The 20,374-nt window shown below is 46.8% G+C and overlaps 1 protein-coding gene across 1 annotated transcript in view; it reads right to left on the minus strand.

Annotated features, from left to right (window-relative positions):
- The window catches only part of LOC140425068 (protein EFR3 homolog B-like), a 500,803-nt gene that overhangs the window by 129,981 nt on the left and 350,448 nt on the right, over window positions 1-20,374 (minus strand). Inside the window, exons 12-14 of the mRNA XM_072508948.1 lie at window positions 20,145-20,196; window positions 13,659-13,831; window positions 7,555-7,630 (exon numbers count right to left, since the gene is read on the minus strand). Coding sequence (XP_072365049.1) covers window positions 7,555-7,630; window positions 13,659-13,831; window positions 20,145-20,196 — 301 coding nt within the window. The remainder of the gene's footprint in view (window positions 1-7,554; window positions 7,631-13,658; window positions 13,832-20,144; window positions 20,197-20,374) is intronic.

The following is a 20,374-nucleotide window of genomic DNA, read 5'->3' on the forward strand; positions in this document are numbered from 1 at the left end:
GGAACACACTGAGGACAGAGGGACATGGAGGGAGACACTGAGGACAGAGGGATATGGAGGGAGACACTGAGGACAGAGGGATATGGAGGGAACATACTGAGGACAGAGGGATATGGAGGGAGAGACTGAGGACAGATGGATATGGAGGGAGACACTCAGGACAGAGGGATATGGAGGGAGACACTGCGGACAGAGGGATATGGAGGGAGACACACTGAGGACAGAGGGATATGGAGGGAGACACTGAGGACAGAGGGATATTGAGGGCGACACACTGAGGACAGAGGGATATGGACGGAGACACTGAGGACAGAGGGATGTGGACGGAGACACTGAGGACAGAGGGATATGGAGGGAACACAGTGAGGACAGAGGGATATGGAGGGAACACACTGAAGACAGAGGGATATGGAGGGAACACACTGAGGACAGAGGGACATGGAGGGAACACACTGAGGACAGAGGGATATGGAGGGAACACACTGAAGACAGAGGGATATGGAGGGAACACACTGAGGACAGAGGGACATGGAGGGAACACACTGAGGACAGAGGGATATGGAGGGAACACACTGAGGACAGAGGGACATGGAGGGAACACACTGAGGACAGAGTGATATGGAGGGAACACACTGAGGACAGAGGGATATGGAGGGAACACACTGAGGACAGAGGGATATGGAGGGAACACACTGAGGACAGAGGGACATGGAGGGAACACACTGAGGACAGAGGGATATGGAGGGAACACACTGAGGACAGAGGGACATGGAGGGAACACACTGAGGACAGAGGGATATGGAGGGAACACACTGAGGACAGAGGGATATGGAGGGAGACACTGAGGACAGAGGGATATGGAGGGAACACACTGAGGACAGAGGGATATGGAGGGAACACACTGAGGACAGAGGGATATGGAGGGAACACACTGAGGACAGAGGGATATGGAGGGAGACACTGAGGACAGAGGGATATGGAGGGAACACACTGACACTACACAACATTCTGGCCTCAACTACTTTCTGTGGTAGCGAATTCCACAGATTCTCCATTCTCTGGGTCAAGAAATTTCTCCTCACCTCAGTCCTGAAAGGTTTACCCCTTATCCTCAAACTATGACCCCTGGTCGTGCACTCAGATCCTACGCGGACCAGCTGGCAGATGTGTTTGCGGACATCTTCAACCTCTCCCTACTCCGTTCCGAGGTTCCCACCTGCTTCAAGAAGACCATCATCATGCCGGTGCCAACGAAGAACCAGTCAACGTGCCTCAATGACCATTGTCCGGTGACTTCGAGATGTTGGTCATGAGGCACATCAACTCCATACTCCTAAAATGCCTTGGTCCACTGCAATTCGCATACCCCCACAACCGGCCCACAGCAGGCACCATCTCCCTGGCCCTACACTCATCCCTGGAGCATCTCGACAACAAGGACTCCGACATCAGACTCCTATTTATTGACTACAGCTCCGCCTTCAATACCATGATCCCAGCCAAGCTCATATCAAAGCTCCAAAACCTAGGACTTGGCTCCTCCCTGTGCAACTGGATCCTCAACTTTCTGACCCACAGACCACAATCAGTAAGGATAACCAACAACACCTCCTCCACAATCGTCCTCAATCCCGGGGCCCCGCAAGGCTGCGTACTTAGCCCCCCACTCCACTCCCTGTACACACACGACTTTGTGGCAAAATTTGGCACCAACTCCATACAAGTCTGCTATTGACACTTTTGTAGTGCGATGGATCTTGAACAACGATGAGTCAGAATAAAGGAGGGTCATAGAGAACCTAGTGGAGTAGTGTAATGACAACAATTTATCCCGCAATGCCAGCAAAACTAAAGAGCTGGTCATTTACTTCAGGAAGCAAAGTACTGTACACACCCCTGTCAGCATCAACAGGGCCGAGATGGAGATGATTGACAGCTTCAAATCCCAGGGTGTGCACATCATCAAAAATCTGTCCAGATCCACCCACGTCGACGCTACCAGCAAGAAAGCACAACAGCGCCTATACTTCCTCAGGAAACTAAGGAAATTCAGCATGTCCACATTAACCCTTGCCAACTTTTACAGATGCACCATAGAAAGCATCCTATCGGGCTGCATCACAGCCTGGTATGGCAACTGCTCGGCCCAGGACCGCAAGAAACTTCAGAGAGTCGTGAACACCACCCAGTCCATCACACAAACCTGCCTCCCATCCATTGACTCCATCTACACCTCCCGCTGACTGGGGAAAGCGGGCAGCGTAATCAAAGACCCCTCCCACCCGGCTTACTCACTCTTCCAACTTCTTCCATCGGCAGGAGATACAGAAGTCTGAGAACACGCCTGAACAGATTCAAAAACAGCTCCTTCCCCACTGTTAGCACACTCCTAAATGACCCTCTTATGGACTGATCTGATCTCTTCACGCATCTTCTCTACTGAGCAGTACTACACTCTGTATGCTTCACCCCGGTGTCTGTGCCAATGTATTTGCATTGTGTATTTCTGTATGTCCTATGTTTTTCATGATGTGGAGATGCCGGCGTTGGACTGGGGTGAGCACAGTAAGAAGTCTTACAACACCAGGTTAAAGTCCAACAGGTTTGTTTGGAATCACTAGCTTTCGGAGCACAGTGCCTTCCTCAGGTGAATGAAGAGGTGGGTTCCAGAAACATATATATAGACAAAGTCAAAGATGCAAGACGATACTTTGAATGTGAGTCTTTGCAGGTAATTAAGTCTTTACAGGTCCAGACGGAGCAACTGGGAGAGGGGTAACCCCAGGTTAAAGAGGTGTGAATTGTCTCAAGCCAGGACAGTTGGTAGGATTTCGCAAACCCAGGCTGGATGGTGGGGGGGGGGGTGAATGTAATGCGACATGAACCCAAGGTCCTGATCTATTTATAGATGGGAGCTCCCCCTGTTTGAAGGATTTAGAGGAGAAATTTAAACTGCAGCAGGAAATGGATTCAGATATCTGCAGGTACGGGATTTTTTGCGAAGGCCGGTTTCGATCTTCCCGCTCCTCCTGCCACGGGGCATACAGGACAGGGTAGTTTCCAGAACGCAGGTGGGAGAGGGGAAGGGTTCGGATATTTGTAAAGAACTCATGGAGTGGGAGGAAACGCAGACAGAGAAGCTAAAGCGCAAATGGGAAGGTGAGCTGGGGGGGGGGGGGGGGGTGCGGGGGGATGGGGGGGGGGGAGATAGAGGCAGGTCTTTGGGCGGATGCGTTAAGCAGAGTCAACACATCCTCATCATGTGCCAGGCTCAGCCTGATTCAGTTTAAGGTGGTCCACCGGGCACACATGATGGTGGCATGGAGGAGCAAGTTTTTGGGGATAGAGGACAGGTGTGCAGGATGTGCGTGAGGGCCAGCAAACCCTGTCCATATGTTTTGGCATGTCTGAAGCTGAGGGGATTTTGGCTGGGGTTTTACAGATGTCATGTCCACGGTGTTAAAAACAAGGGTGGCGCCGAGTCCAGAGGTGGCGATTTCCGGAGTCCAGGGGGTGAGAGAGGCTGACGTCTTGGCCTTTGCCTCCTTGGTAGCCGGAGACAGATATTGTTAGCGTGGAGGGACTCGAAGCCCCCGAATTCAGAGATCTGGCTTAGTGACATGGCTGGGTTTCTCAGACTGGGGAAAATAAAGTTTGCCCTGAGAGGGTCAATGTTAGGGTTCGTCCGGAGGTGGCAGCCATTTGTCAACTTCTTTGGAGAAAACTAACCGTCAGCAGAGGTGGGAGTGGGGGGCAGGGGGGGGGCAGTTAGATTATTGTTTGGAGGAGGCGGGATGTGTGAGGGAGGGAGGCGGTCTTTGCACTGTGTTTATATTTATATTTGTACTTTTACTGTTTTTATGAGAAATTATAAATGCCTAGAGCTGTTGGGGAGGGTTTAAACTAATGTGGCAGGGGGATGGGAACCGATGCTGGAAGTTGGAAGGTAGTAAAACAGGGACAGAAACAAAAGGCAGTAAGGGGGAAAGTGTAAGGCAGAGAAGCCATAATCAAAAATCAAAAAGGGTGACAGTACAAGGTACAGTGACTGAGGGGAGCTCGGTGAATAGGACCAGGAATACTGAAAGGAATAACAAAGAAATAAAACGGGAAGTGAAAACATTAATGGTAAGCGACGCGGCAGGTTGTTACATGTTCAACGACAAGGAAAATTAGGAGAAAAGTTAAGAGGAACTATAACTTAGGAGAGGTTACTGATCGAGATGTTAAGATTCAAAACAGATGTAAAAATCCAACATAAGTGTACTTTACCTGAATGCTCGTAGTATTCGGAACAAGGTAAATGAGTTGATGGCGCAAATCATCATGAATGACTATGATTTAGTGGCCATTACTGAAACATGGTTAAAGGATGGTCACGACTGGGAGTTAAATTTCCAAGTGTATCAAACTATTCGGAAGGACAGAGTGGATGGTAAGGGAGGTGGTGTAGCTCTGTTATTTAAGGATGACATCCAGGCAGTAGGGATGACATCGGTGCTATGGAGGATAAGGTTGAATCCATTTGGGTCGAAATCAGGAATAGTAAGGCGAAAAAGTCACTGATAGGAGTAGTCTATAGGCCACCAAATAGTAACATTATGGTGGGGCAGGCAATAAACAAAGAAATAACAGATGCATGTAGAAATGGTACAGCAGTTATCATGCGGGATTTTAATCTACATGTCGATTGGTTTAACCAGGTCAGTCAAGGCAGCCTTGAGGAGGAGTTTACAGAATGTATCTGCGATAGTTTCTAAGAACAGTATGTAATGGAACCTACGAGGGAACAAGCGGTCCTAGATCTGGTCCTGTGTAATGAGACAGGATTGATTCATGATCTCATAGTTAGAGATCTTCTCGGAAGGAGCAATCACAATATGGTGGAATTTAAAATACAGATGGAGGGTGAGAAGGTAAAATCAAACACTAGTGTTTTGTGCTTAAACAAAGGAGATTACAATGGGATGAGAGAAGAACTAGCTAAGGTAGACTGGAAGCAAAGACTTTGTGGTGAAACAGTTGAGGAACAGTGGAGAACCTTCCAAGCGATTTTTCACAGTGCTCAGTAAAGGTTTATACCAACAAAAATAAAGGACGGAAGAAAGAGGGAAAATCGACCATGGATATCTCAGGAAATAAGGGAGAGTTTCAAATTGAAAGAAAAAACATACAAAGTGGCAACGATTAGTGGGAGACTAGAGGACTGGGAAATCTTTCGGGGGCAACAGAAAGCTACTAAAAAGCTATAAAGAAGAGTAAGATAGATTATGACAGTAAACTTGCTCAGAATATAAAAACAGATAGTGAAAGTTTCTACAAATATATAAAACAAAAAAGAGTGGCTCAGGTAAATATTGGTCCATTAGAGGATGAGAAGGGAGATTTAATAATGAGAGATGAGGAAATGGCTGAGGAACTGAACAGGTTTTTTGGGCGGTCTTCACAGTGGAAGACACAAATAACATGCCAGTGACTGATGGAAATGAGGCTATGACAGGAGAAGACCTTGAGAGGATTGTTATCACTAAGAAGGTAGTGATGGGCAAGCTAATGGGGCTAAAGTTAGACAAGTCTCCTGGCCCTGATGGAATGCATCCCAGAGTGCTAAAAGAGATGGCTAGCGAAATTGCAAATGCACTAGTGATAATTTACCAAACTTCACTAGACTCTGGGGTGGTCCCGGCGGATTGGAAATTAGCAAACGTGACACCACTGTTTAAAAAGGAGGTAGGCAGAAAGCGGGTAATTATAGGCCAGTGAGCTTAACTTCGGTAGCAGGGAAGATGCTGGAATCTATCGTCAAGGAAGAAATAGCGAGGCATCTGGATGGAAATTGTTCCATTGGGCAGACGCAGCATGGGTTCATAAAGGGCAGGTCATGCCTAATTTAGTGGAATTTTTTGAGGACATTACCAGTGCAGTAGATAACGGGGAGCCAATGGATGTGGTATATCTGGATTTCCAGAAAGCCTTTGACAAGGTGCCACACAAAAGGTTGTTGCATAAGATAAAGATGCATGGCATTAAAGGTAAAGTGGTAGCATGGATAGAGGATTGGTTAATTAATAGAAAGCAAAAAGTGGGGATTAATGGGTGTTTCTCTGGTTGGCAATCAGTAGCTAGTGGTGTCCCTCAGGGATCAGTGTTGGGCCCACAACTGTTAACAATTTACATAGATGATTTGGAGTTGGGGACCAAGGGCAATGTGTCCAAGTTTGCAGACGACACTAAGATGAGTGGTGAAGCAAAAAGTGCAGAGGATACTGGAAGTCTGCAGAGGGATTTGGATAGGCTAAGTGAATGGGCTAGGGTCTGGCAGATGGAATACAATGTTGACAAATGTGAGGTTATCCATTTTGGGAGGAATAACAGCAAAAGGGATTATTATTTAAATGATAAAATATTAAAACATGCTGCTGTGCAGAGAGACCTGGGTGTGCTAGTGCATGAGTCGCAAAAAGTTGGTTTACAGGTGCAACAGGTGATTAAGAAGGCAAATGGAATTTTGTCCTTCATTGCTAGAGGGATGGAGTTTAAGACTAGGGAGGTTATGCTGAAATTGTATAAGGTGTTAGTGAGGCCACACCTGGAGTAGGTATTCCTGCCTGGCAATTGTCGCGCGATGTCTGTTCATCCGTTCACGCAGCGCCTGCATGGTTTTGCCAATGTACCATGCTTCGGACATCCTTTACTGCAACGTATGAGGTAGACAACGTTGGCCGAGTCGCACGAGTATGTACCGCGTACCTGGTGGGAGCAGAAACTTACAGCCAAGTTCCGCACCCATGGGTATGGCCTCACCCGGGACCTGGGATTCACATTCATCCCTCACCATCCAGCCTGGGCTTGCAAAATCCTAGCAACTGTCCTGGCTTGAGACAAGTCTCATCTCTTTAACCTGGGATTATCCCTCTCTCCAGTTGCTCCACCTGGCCCTGTAAAGACTTAATTACCTGCAAAAACACCCATTCAAAGTATCTTCTTGCATCTTTGACTTTGTCTAAAGATGTGTTTTTGGAACCCACCTCTTCATTCACCTGAGGAAGGAGTTGCGCTCCGAAAGCTAGTGATTCCAAACAAACCTGTTGGACTTTAACCTGGTGTTGTAAGACTTCTTACTATGTTTTTCATGTATTGAACGATCTGTGTGGACTGCTGGCAGAACAATACTTTTCACTATACCTCGGTACACGTGACAATAAACCCAAATAGTTCTGTATTCCCCCCACCATCGGGAACATTCTTTCTGAATCTACCCTGTCTAATCCTGTTAGAACTTTGTAAGTTTCTATGAGATCCCCCTCACTCTTCTAAACTCCAATGACCATCTGCCATTTGAACCGGAGTCCCCAGCTCTCGCCGAGCCTCTCTGGATTGCGGGTCTCGTGACAATAGCCACTACATCACTGCCTCCCCATGGTTTGATATACCTGCTCGCTCAGCTTGTGAGTCTGTATTGCTCTCCCTAATCTCAGCCCTTTAGCAGGTGTACACTGAATGCAATGTGGAGTTTAGGTTGAACAATCTGGTAAACCTCAGAAGAGCACTCACCTTTTTCATAAAGAGAGTATCCTGTCGGGAACACTTGTCAACCTTCAGCATAAGGAGAGAGATATCTGAAACAATACTGAGGAGAAAGAGAAAACACAATCCGTCTAAGAATACTCACACAGATACCGGCAGGCAAACCTAGCACAGACACGCAGAGGTGCTGAGGCAAACACAGACATCTTGAACACACACAACACAGAGACAATTGGACACAGATAAAGACACACAGACATAAATAGACAGATGTTGACATGTACAGAGGCACAATGGTGTTTTTCAGACTGGAGAAAACTATTGTTCGTAAAACAAAGTTAGCTTTAAGAGATTTATCTTGATATTGGTAAACATTAGAAATAGGTATAGTTTTAATGTTTCTGTGCCTGGAAGGGGAAAACCTCTAGTTAGATTCATGCTGGACAAAGATGTTGCCATGGGGCTGGTTTAGCACAGTGGGTTAAACAGCTAGCTTGTAATATAGAACAAGGCAGAAGCGCGGGTTCAATTCCCGTACCGGCCTCCCCAAACAGGTGCCGGAATGTGGCAACTAGGGGCTTTTCACAGTAACTTCATTGAAGCCCACTTGTGACAATAAGCGATTATTATATTATATTATTTATGTGTGGGGGTTGCTTCAGTTCCAACTGTGTTTCTATTGTGCTTAGGGAGGGCTAAAGCATGAAGAGTAAATAAATGGCATAAGCATGTAGCCATTGCTTAGCAACTTGAGGTCCTTGTAAGGTAAAGAGCTTTTAAGTCTCAGTTTAGGTAATTTAAGAGGAATTGGAGACAGGATCGGGGAGCAAACATCTCTCAACTCTGCGAGAAGAAAGACTAGATTGGACTGCAGCTGCAAAGAGGCAGGCTTCCTAAACTACAAGTTATAGTCCAGATAACCAGGGAATTGGGACAGAAAGGTTGCCTAAGAAGTCTGGGGCAAGTGAAAAGAGAACAAGGTATTGTTCAGAAGAATTCAAGGAAGAGTAAACAAAGCGTTCTGAGTTAAAGAGACAATTGCAGTAACTAGATTTAAAGTGGGACAGCAGACTTCAGAGGTAGGTGAAATGTTTGATGTCATTTAAATACAGTTTGGGAATTAAGAGTTAAAGCAACTGTGAACTGCTGTCAAGACAAAGAAATCCTAAAGGGATTGGTGTGAAATCGTGGACTGGATTCAATATTAAAAGTGGAGAGGGACATAAGAACATAAGAACTAGAAGCAGGAGTAGGCCATCTGGCCCCTCGAGCCTGCTCCACCATTCAATGAGATCATGACTGATCTTTTGTGGACTCAGCTCCACTTTCCGGCCCAAACACCATAACCCTTAATCCCTTTATTCTTCAAAAAACTATCTATCTTTATCTTAAAAACATTTAATGAAGGAACCTCTACTGCTTCACTGGGCAAGGAATTCCATAGATTCACAACCCTTTGGGTGAAGAGGTTCCTCCTAAACTCAGTCCTAAATCTACTTCCCCTTATTTTGAGGCTATGCCCCCTAGTTCTGCTTTCACCCGCCAGTGGAAACAACCTGCCCGTATCTATCCTATCTATTCCCTTCATAATTTTATATGTTTCCATAAGATCCCCCCTCATCCTTCTAAATTCCAATGAGTACAGTCCCAGTCTACTCAACCTCTCCTCGTAATCCAACCCCTTCAGCTCTGGGATTCACCTAGTGAATCTCCTCTGCACACCCTCCAGTGCCAGTACGTCCTTTCTCCAGTAAGGAGACCAAAACTGAACACAATACTCCAGGTGCAGCCTCACTAACACCTTATACAATTGCAGCATAACCTCCCTCGTCTTAACCTCCATCCCTCTAGCAATGAAGGACAAAATTCCATTTGCCTTCTTAATCACCTGTTGCACCTGTAAACCAACTTTTTGTGACTCATGCACTAGCACACCCAGGTCTCTCTGCACAGCAGCATGTTTTAATATTTTATCATTTAAATAAAAAGTCCTTTTGCTGTTATTCCTACCAAAATGGATAACCTCACATTTGTCAACATTGTATTCCATCTGCCAGACCCTAGCCCATTCACTTAGCCTATCCAAATCCCTCTGCAGAATTCCAGTATCCTCTGCACTTTTTGCTTTACCACTCATCTTAGTGTCGTCTGCAAACTTGGACACATTGCCCTTGGTCCCCAACTCCAAATCATCTATGTAAATTGTGAACAGTTGTGGGCCCAACACTTATCCCTGAGGGACACCACCAGCTACTGATTGCCAACCAGAGAAACACCCATTAATCCCCACTCTTTGCTTTCTATTAATTAACCAATCCTCTATCCATGCTACTACTTTCCCCTTAATGCCATGCATCTTTATCTTATGCAGCAACCTTTTGTGTGGCACCTTGTCAAAGGCTTTCTGGAAATCCAGATATACCACATCCATTGGCTCCCCGTTGTCTACCGCACTGGTAATGTCCTCAAAAAATTCCACTAAATTAGTTAGGCACGACCTGCCCTTTATGAACCCATGCTGCGTCTGCCCAGTGGGGCAATTTCCATCCAGATGCCTCGCTATTTCTTCCTTGATGATAGATTCCAGCATCTTCCCTTCTACCGAAGTTAAGCTCACTGGCCTATAATTACCCGCTTTCTGCCTACCTCCTTTTTTAAACAGTGGTGTCACGTTTGCTAATTTCCAATCCGCCGGGACGAGCCCAGAGTCTAGTGAGCTTGGTAAATTATCACTACTGCATTTGCAATTTCCCTAGCCATCTCTTTTAGCACTCTGGGATGCATTCCATCAGGGCCAGGAGACTTGTCTACCTTTAGCCCCATTTGCTTGCCCATCACTACCCCCTTGGTGATAACAGTCCTCTCAAGGTCCTCACCTGTCATAGCCTCATTTCCATCAGTCACTGGCATGTTATTTGTGTCTTCCACTGTGAAGACCGACCCAAATAACCTGTTCAGTTCCTCAGCCATTTCCTCATCTCCCATTATTAAATCTCCCTTCTCATCCTCTAAAGGACCAATATTTACCTTGGCCACTCTTTTTTGTTTTATATATTTGTAGAAACTTTTACTATCTGTTTTTATATCCTGAGCAAGTTTACTGTCATAATCTATCTTACTCTTCTTTATAGCTTTTTTAGTAGCTTTCTGTTGCCCCCTAAAGATTTCCCAGTCCTCTAGTCTCCCACTAATCTTTGCTACTTTGTATGCTTTTTCCTTCCATTTGATACTCTCCCTTATTTCCTTAGATATCCACGGTCGATTTTCCCTCTTTGTACCGTCCTTCCTTTTTGTTGTTATAAACCTTTGCTGAGCACTGAAAAATCGCTTGGAAGGTTCTCCACTGTTCCTCAACTGTTTCACCATAAAGTCTTTGCTCCCAGTCTACCTTAGGCAGTTCTTCTCTCATCCCATTGTAATCTCCTTTGTTTAAGCACAAAACACTACTGTTTGATTTTACCTTCTCACCCTCCATCTGTATTTTAAATTCCACCATATTGTGATCGCTCCTTCCGAGAGGATCCCTAACTATGAGATCATTAATCAATCCTGTCTCATTACACAGGACCAGATCTAGGACCGCTTGTTCCCTCGTAGGTTCCATTACATACTGTTCTAGGAAACTATCGCGGATACATTCTATAAACTCCTCCTCAAGGCTGCCTTGACCGACCTGGTTAAACCAATCGACATGTAGATTAAAATCCCCCATGATAACTGCTGTACCATTTCTACATGCATCAGTTATTTCTTTGTTTATTGCCTGCCCCACCATAATGTTACTATTTGGTGGCCTATAGACTACTCCTATCAGTGACTTTTTTGCCTTACTATTCCTGATTTCCACCCAAATGGATTCAACCTTATCCTCCATAGCACCAATATCATCCCTTACTATTGCCCGGATGTCATCCTTAAATAACAGAGCTACACCACCTCCCTTACCATCCACTCTGTCCTTCCGAAAAGTTTGGTACCCTTGGATATTTAACTCCCAGTTGTGACCATCCTTTAACCATGTTTCAGTAATGGCCACTAAATCATAGTCATTCACGATGATTTACGCCATCAACTCATTTACCTTATTCCGAATACTACGAGCATTCAGGTAAAGTACACTTATGTTGGCTTTGCTTGAAAGTGTCATTTTAAAATCCTGGACTGGATTTCGGAATGCAAACTGCGAAGGGGAAGCTTTACAATGAGAGAAGAATTTAGATCGGGATTCTCCAAAAACGCGGCTAAGTGTCAATTGCAAACCCAGCGAATCTCGCACCGTTTCCCATTGTGGTCCATGTGGTGCCGTTGCAAGACCCTTAATAGTAGCAGAATCGGTCGAGATGTTTTCTGTGGGCAATTTCTTCACTCAGAGGGTAGTGAGTGTCTGGAATGTGCTGCCAGAGGTAGTAGTAGAGGCGGGTACAATTGTGTCTTTTAAAAAGCATTTAGATGGTTACATGGGTAAGATGGGTATAGAGGGTTATGGGCCAAGTGCGGGCAACTGGGACTAGCTTAATGGTAAAAACTGGGCGGCATGGACTGGTTGGGCCGAAGGGCCTGTTTCCATGCTGTAAACTTCTATGATTCTATGTGGCACCAGTTTTGCTGTCGTGGAACTCCATGAATTCTGCCCCAACATCAACAGTCTCAGGAACGGAGAAATCCGCCCCTAACATTTTGAGCCAGGGTTCCATTCTGGGATTTTCCCATTCAGTGATAGTTCCATTCTGGGATTTTCCCATTCAGTGATAGTTCCATTCTGGGACTTTCCCATTCAGTGATAGTACCAACTGGGATTTTCCCATTCAGTGATAGTACCAACTGGGATCGTAACACAGTGAGGTTGTCTCGGAGACGGGACTGGAACTACAATTTTTCTTGATCTTTATTCGTTATGTAGACTATAGTGTAGAGGGCACAACTTCAAGTATTGTGAACATTCATCTGCACACAAGATGGAATCATTGTGGACCGTGTCTTCTCATGGCCTGTTTTTTGCTGTCCAGTTGCGTGGTTTTCAAAGTTCATATTTCATTCAGATTTCCAATGCAGATTAATCCATAAACATTCATATCTCAATGTCACATGACAATATGGTGGAATTTGATGATTTATCATCAAGTTCAGGTGGCAGATCCGATGAAATGCTGTTTTCTGACAGTGCTTCTTCCCGCTGTGTCATGAATCTTGTGCACATCTGGCACTGGCCTTGAATTCTCAAATAGCATCTCTATTCACTTCTCTGAGGGGATAGAGTTGGAGGACTCTGTGGTTGACAAAAGGACCATTTTGTGGATGATTGGTGACCCACTCAGTCATTTTGTTACTCCAGTTTAAATTGATTTACTCACTTGCTATTCTTTCCTAAAGAAATAGGATAAAGCAAAGTGATAGATTATGTGGTCCACATCAGCCTTGATGATTCCCTGAAACATTGGCATTCGTATTGGCAGAGCTAAAATCTAACGCTTCCTGTTTGCGCCTTGAAATGAATGAAATGTAGTAATTACAGTGAAGGGGCTGAGAACCTCAATGGGGTTTGATCGCTGAAAAATTAGCCTTCTCATTTTCAGGAGGTTTATGAAAAACTACGTTGTTTCAGGTCAAAATTCACAACATCGACTTTTTCAGGAATCCCCAGGGGATGTGCAGGGCAGGTTGAGAAAGTGATTAAATAGGCACACAAATCCAAAACTGTAGAATTAGAACTTTAGAAGCTAGTGTTTAAAACAAACCTGTTGGACTTTAACCTGGTGTTGTAAGTCTTCTTACTGTGCTCACCCCAGCCTAACGCGGCATCTCCACATTTAGAAATAGAGAGAGAGTGCAGAGCAGGATGTTTACAAAATCCTGTTTTCGACTCAGCTGGAATGTTCAGATTCTGGGCCCCTCACTTCAGGAAGAATGTGAATGTTCTGGAGGGGGTTCAGGAAAGATTTACAGGAAGGGCTCCGGGAATGAGGGACCTCAGTGCCAAGGATAGGTTGAGAAACTGGGCTTGTTCTCAGGGAGAAGAGATATTTGAGAGGAGATTTGCAGAGAAATCTGAAATCCTGAGGGCAGAACAGGCTGGACAGCCTCTTCTGAGCAGTAACCATTCTATCAATGCAACACTTTCACTTGGGACATACCTGACGTGGGTGAACTTATGTCTGTTTCCTTGGCGATCGATCAGGCTGAGGAGGATCTCGATGACGAGGAGGCGAAGTTCAGCATCCTCCATTAATGAGGCAGAGAGGAGGGGCTCCAGGAAGGAGGTGGGCAGAGTTGCTAACAGGTTCGTGCTTTGGAATCCAATTGTCACCTTAGGGCAATGTCAACGAAATAGACAAAATGAAATACTGCAACCAAATTCTCCACCAGACCCTCAGATGAGGAATATAAAATACCTGAACATAGCTCAAATAGAAAATGTTCACCTCCTTCTGCTGACACACAGCGCAGCTTTTCATTTTAAAATCAAAAGCTAAGCCCAAATTTGTCCTGGTGAGCGATGTCCACCAGGATAGATCAGAATGCTTACCCCCTCCCGACATGCACAGTCCCCATCAAACACTCCCAGGACAGGTACAGCACGGGGCTAGATACAGAGTAAAGCTCCCTCTACACTGTCCCCATCAAACACTCCCAGGACAGGTACAGCACGGGGTTAGATACAGAGTAAATCTCCCTCTACACTGTCCCCATCAAACACTCCCAGGACAGGTACAGCACGGGGTTAGATACAGAGTAAAGCTCCCTCTACACTGTCCCCATCAAACACTCCCAGGACAGGTACAGCACGGGGTTAGATACAGAGTAAAGCTCCCTCTACACTGTCCCCATCAAACACTCCCAGGACAGGTATAGCACGGGGTGAGATACAGAGTAAAGCTCCCTCTACACTGTCCCCATCAAACACACCCAGGTCAGGTACAGCACGGGGTTAGATACAGAGTAAAGCTCCCTCTACACTGTCCCCATCAAACATTCCCAGGACAGATACAGCACGGGGTTAGATACAGAGTAAAGCACCCTCTACACTGTCCCCTTCAAACACTCCCAGGACAGGTACAGCACGGGGTTAGATACAGAGTAAAGCTCCCTCTACACTGTTCTCATCAGACACTCCCAGGACAGGTAGAGCATGTGGTTAGATACAGAGTAAAGCTTCCTCTACACTGTCCCCATCAAACACTCCCAGGACAGGTACAGCACGGGGTTAGATACAAAGTAAAGCTCCCTCTACGCTGTCCTCATCAAACACTCCCAGGACAGGTACAGCACAGGGTTAGATACAGAGTAATGCTCCCTCTACACTGTCCCCATCAGACACTCCAAGGACAGGTTCAGCACGGGGTTAGATACAGAGTAAAGCTCCCTCTACAATATCCCCATTAAAAACTCCCAGGACAGGTACAGCACGGGTTAGACACAGAGTAAACTCCCTCTACACTGTCCCCATCAAACACTCCCAGGACAGGTACAGCACGGGGTTAGACACAGAGTAAAGCTCCCTCTACACTTTCCCCATCAAACACACCCAGGACAGATACAGCACTGGGTTAGATACATAGTAAAGCTCCCTCTACACTGTCCCCATCAAACACTCCCAGGACTGGTACAGCATGGGGTTAGGTACAGAGTAAAGCTCCCTCTACACTGTCCCCATCAAACATTCCCAGGACAGGTACAGCACGGGGTTAGATACAGAGTAAAGCTCCCTCTACACTGTCCCCATCAAACACTCCCAGAACAGGTACAGCACGGGGTTAGATACAGAGTAAAGCTCCCTCTACACTGTCCCCATCAAACATTCCCAGGACAGGTACAGCACGGAGTTAGATACAGAGTAAAGCTCCCTCTACACTGTCCCCATCAAACACTCCCAGGACAGGTACAGCACGAGGTTAGATACAGAGTAAAGCTCCCTCTACGCTGTCCCCATCAAACACTCCCAGAACAGGTACAGCACGGGGTTAGATACAGAGTAAAGCTCCCTCTTCACTGTCCCTATCAAACACTCCCAGGACAGGTACAGCACAGGGTTAGGTACAGAGTAAAGCTCCCTCTACACAGTCCCCATCAGACACTCCCAGGACAGGTTCAGCATGGGGTTAGATCCAGAGTAAAGCTCCCTCTACAATGTCCCCATTAAAAACTCCCAGGACAGGTACAGCACGGGTTAGACACAGAGTAAACTCCCTCTACACTGTCCCCATCAAACACTCCCAGGACAGGTACAGCACGGGGTTAGACACAGAGTAAAGCTCCCTCTACACTGTCCCCATCAAAAACACCCAAACAGATACAGCACTGGGTTAGATACAGAGTGAACCTCCCTCTACGCTGTCCCCATCAAACACTCCCAGGATAGGTACAGCACAGGGTTAGGTACAGAGTAAAGCTCCCTCTACACTGTCCCCATCAGACACTCCCAGGACAGGTTCAGCACGGGGTTAGATACAGAGTAAAGCTCCCTCTACAATGTCTTTATTAAAAACTACCAGGACAGGTACAGCACGGGTTAGACACAGAGTAAACTCCCTCTACACTGTCCCCATCAAACACTCCCAGGACAGGCACAGCACGGGGGTTAGATACAGAGTAAAGCTCCCTCTACACTGTGCCCATCAAATACTCCCAGGACAGGTACAGCACGGGGTTAGATACAGAGTAAAGCTCCCTCTACACTGTCCCCATCAAACACTCCCAGAACAGGTACAGCACGGGGTTAGATACAGAGTAAAGCTCCCTCTACACTGTCCCCATCAAACATTCCCAGGACAGGTACAGCATGGAGTTAGATACAGAGTAAAGCTCCCGCTACACTGTCCCCATCAAACACTCCCAGGACAGGTACAGCACGGGGTTAGATACAGAGTAAAGCTCCCTCTACGCTGTCCCCATCAAACACTCCCAGAACAGTTACAGCACGGGGTTCGATACAGAGTAAAGCTCCCTCTTCACTGTCCCTATCAAACACTCCCAGGACAGGTACAGCACTGGGTTAGATACAGAGTAAAGCTCCCTCTACACTGGCCCCTTCAGACACTCCCAGGACAGGTACAGCACGGGCTTAGATACAGAGTAAAGCTCCCTCTACACTGTTCCCATCAAACACTCCCAGGACAGGTACAGCACGGGGTTAGATACAGAGTAAAGCTCCCTCTACGCTGTCCCCATCAAACACTCCCAGAACAGGTACAGCACGGGGTTCGATACAGAGTAAAGCTCCCTCTACACTGTCCTCATCAAACACTCCCAGGACAGGTACAGCACAGGGTTAGATACAGAGTAAAGCTCCCTCTACACTGTCCCCATCAAACACTCCCAGGACAGGTACAGCACGGGCTTAGATACAGAGTAAAGCTCCCTCTACACTGTTCCCATCAAACACTCCCAGGACAGGTACAGCACGGGGTTAGATACAGAGTAAAGCTGCCTCTACACTGTACCCATCAAACACTCCCAGGATAGGTACAGCACAGGGTTAGGTACAGAGTAAAGCTCCCTCTACACTGTCCCCATCAGACACTCCCAGGACAGGTTCAGCACGGGGTTAGATACAGAGTAAAGCTCCCTCTACAATGTCCCCATTAAAAACTCCCAGGACAGGTACAGCACGGGTTAGACACAGAGTAAACTCCCTCTACACTGTCCCCATCAAACACTCCCAGGACAGGTACAGCACGGGTTAGACACAGAGTAAACTCCCTCTACACTGTCCCCATCAAACACTCCCAGGACAGGTCGGGCACGGGGTTAGATACAGAGTAAAGCTCCCTCTACACTGTCCCCATCAAACACTCCCAGGACAGATACAGCACTGGGTTAGATACAGAGTAAAGCTCCCTCTACACTGTCCCCATCAAACACTCCCAGGACAGGCACAGCACGGGGTTAGACACAGAGTAAAGCTCCCTCTACACTGTCCCCATCAAACACTCCCAGGACAGGTAGAGCACTGGGTTAGATACAGAGTAAAGCTCCCTCTACACTGTCCCCATCAAATACTCCCAGGACAGGTAGAGCACTGGGTTTGATACAGAGTAAAGCTCCCTCCACACTGTCCCCATCAAACACTCCCAGGACAGGCACAGCACGGGTTAGACACAGAGTAAAGCTCCCTCTACACTGTCCCCATCAAACACACCCAGGACAGATACAGCACTGGGTTAGATACAGAGTAAAGCTCCCTCTACACTGTCCCCATCAAACAAAGAACAAGAACAAAGAACAAAGAAATGTACAGCACAGGAACAGGCCCTTCGGCCCTCCAAGCCCGTGCCGACCATACTGCCCGACTAAACTACAATCTTCTACACTTCCTGGGTCCGTATCCTTCTATTCCCATCCTATTCATATATTTGTCAAGATGCCCCTTAAATGTCCCTATCGTCCCTGCCTCCACTACCTCCTCCGGTAGCGAGTTCCAGGCACCCACTACCCTCTGCGTAAAAAACTTGCCTCGTACATCTACTCTAAACTTTGCCCCTCTCACCTTAAACCTATGCCCCCTAGTAATTGACCCCTCTACCCTGGGGAAAAGCCTCTGACTATCCACTCTGTCTATGCCCCTCATAATTTTGTATACCTCTATCAGGTCGCCCCTCAACCTCCTTCGTTCCAGTGAGAACAAACCGAGTTTATTCAATCGCTCCTCATAGCTTATGCCCTCCATACCAGGCAACATTCTGGTAAATCTCTTCTGCACCCTCTCTAAAGCCTCCACATCCTTCTGGTAGTGTGGCGACCAGAATTGAACACTATACTCCAAGTGTGGCCTAACTAAGGTTCTATACAGCTGCAACATGACTTGCCAATTCTTATACTCAATGCCCCGGCCAATGAAGGCAAGCATGCCGTATGCCTTCTTGACTACCTTCTCCACCTGTGTAGCCCCTTTCAGTGATCGGTGGACCTGTACTCCTAGATCTCTTTGACTTTCAATACTCTTGAGGGTTCTACCATTCACTGTATATTCCCTACCTGCATTAGCCCTTCCAAAATGCATTACCTCACATTTGTCCAGGTTAAACTCCATCTGCCATCTCTCCGCCCAAGTCTCCAGACAATCTAAATCCTGCTGTATCCTCAGACAGTCCTCATCGCTATCCGCAATTCCACCAACCTTTGTGTCGTCTGCAAACTTACTAATCAGACCAGTTACATTTTCCTCCAAATCATTTATATATACTACAAAGAGCAAAGGTCCCAGCACTGATCCCTGTGGAACACCACTGGTCACAGCCCTCCAATTAGAAAAGCATCCCTCCATTGCTACCCTCTGCCTTCTATGGCCTAGCCAGTTCTGTATCCACCTTGCCAGTTCACCCCTGATCCCGTGTGACTTCACCTTTTGTACTAGTCTACCATGAGGGACCTTGTCAAAGGCCTTACTGAAGTCCATATAGACAACATCTACTGCCCTACCTGCATCAATCATCTTAGTGACCTCCTCGAAAAACTCTATCAAGTTAGTGAGACACGACCTCCCCTTCACAAAACCGTGCTGCCTCTCACTAATACGTCCATTTGCTTCCAAATGGGAGTAGATCCTGTCTCGAAGAATTCTCTCCAGTAATTTCCCTACCACTGAAGTAAGGCTCACCGGCCTGTAGTTCCCGGGATTATCCCTGCCACCCTTCTTAAACAGAGGAACAACATTGGCTACAACACTCCCAGGACAGGCACAGCACGGGGTTAGACACAGAGTAAAGCTCCCTCTACACAGTCCCCATCAAACACACCCAGGACAGATACAGCACTGGGTTAGATACAGAGTAAAGCTCCCTCTACACTGTCCCCATCAAACACTCCCAGGACAGGCACAGCACGGGGTTAGACACAGAGTAAAGCTCCCTCTACACTGTCCCCATTAATCACCCCCAGGACAGGTAAAGCACGGGATTACATACAGAGTAAAGCTCCCTCTACACTGTCCCCATCAAACACTCCCAGGACAGGTACAGCACTGGGTTAGATACAGAGTAAAACTCCCTCTACACTGTCCCCATCAAACATTCCCAGGACAGATACAGCACGGGGTTAGATACAGAGTAAAGCTCCCTCTACACTGTCCCCATCAAACACTCCCACGATAGGTACAGCATGGTGTTAGATACAGAGTAAAGCTCCCTCTACACTGTCCCCATCAAACACTCCCAGGACAGGTACAGCACGGGGTTAGATACAGAGTAAAGCTCCCTCTACACTGTCCCCATCAAACAATCCCAGGACAGGTACAGCACGGGGTTAGATACAGAGTAAAGCTCCCTCTACACTGTCCCCATCAAACACTCCCAGGACAGGTACAGCACGGGGTTAGATACAGAGTAAAGCTCCCCCTACACTGTCCCCATCAAACACTCCCAGGACAGGTACAGCACGGGGTTAGATACAGAGTAAAGCTCCCTCTACACTGTCCCCATCAAACACTCCCAGGACAGGTACAACACAACATATAACAGGGAACGGTGTATTATGAGTGTTGAATTTCCGGAGTGAATTTTTTCCTGGAGCAGAAAGGCTTGTTGGGCCCAGTTCAAAGTTTGGTGGTTTAGGTGTGAATGACTGAGGAACATTCTGATTTCACAATGTGTGTTGGACGGAGGGAATATTGTCCAGAATCCTACCTGCAGGAGGGATTTCAGCAGCATCAACTGAATCATACGGTTTCCATTATCCCTGAAACAGGAAGCAGAAAAGAAATGAGTGTTGTTCCAGGCTGGCTTCACTGCATTGGGGTTAAAATCCTGCAGCAATCGGTCTGCTGACAGTGGCATTGGTGCAGGGGGAGGCAGCTCAGATTCACAGATGTCCTGTTGGCGGCTCGGCTCTTGCAAACGACCACGATGTCTCGGCT

This window comes from Scyliorhinus torazame, chromosome 1, assembly GCF_047496885.1.
Source record: "Scyliorhinus torazame isolate Kashiwa2021f chromosome 1, sScyTor2.1, whole genome shotgun sequence".
NCBI classification, from domain to species: domain Eukaryota; kingdom Metazoa; phylum Chordata; class Chondrichthyes; order Carcharhiniformes; family Scyliorhinidae; genus Scyliorhinus; species Scyliorhinus torazame.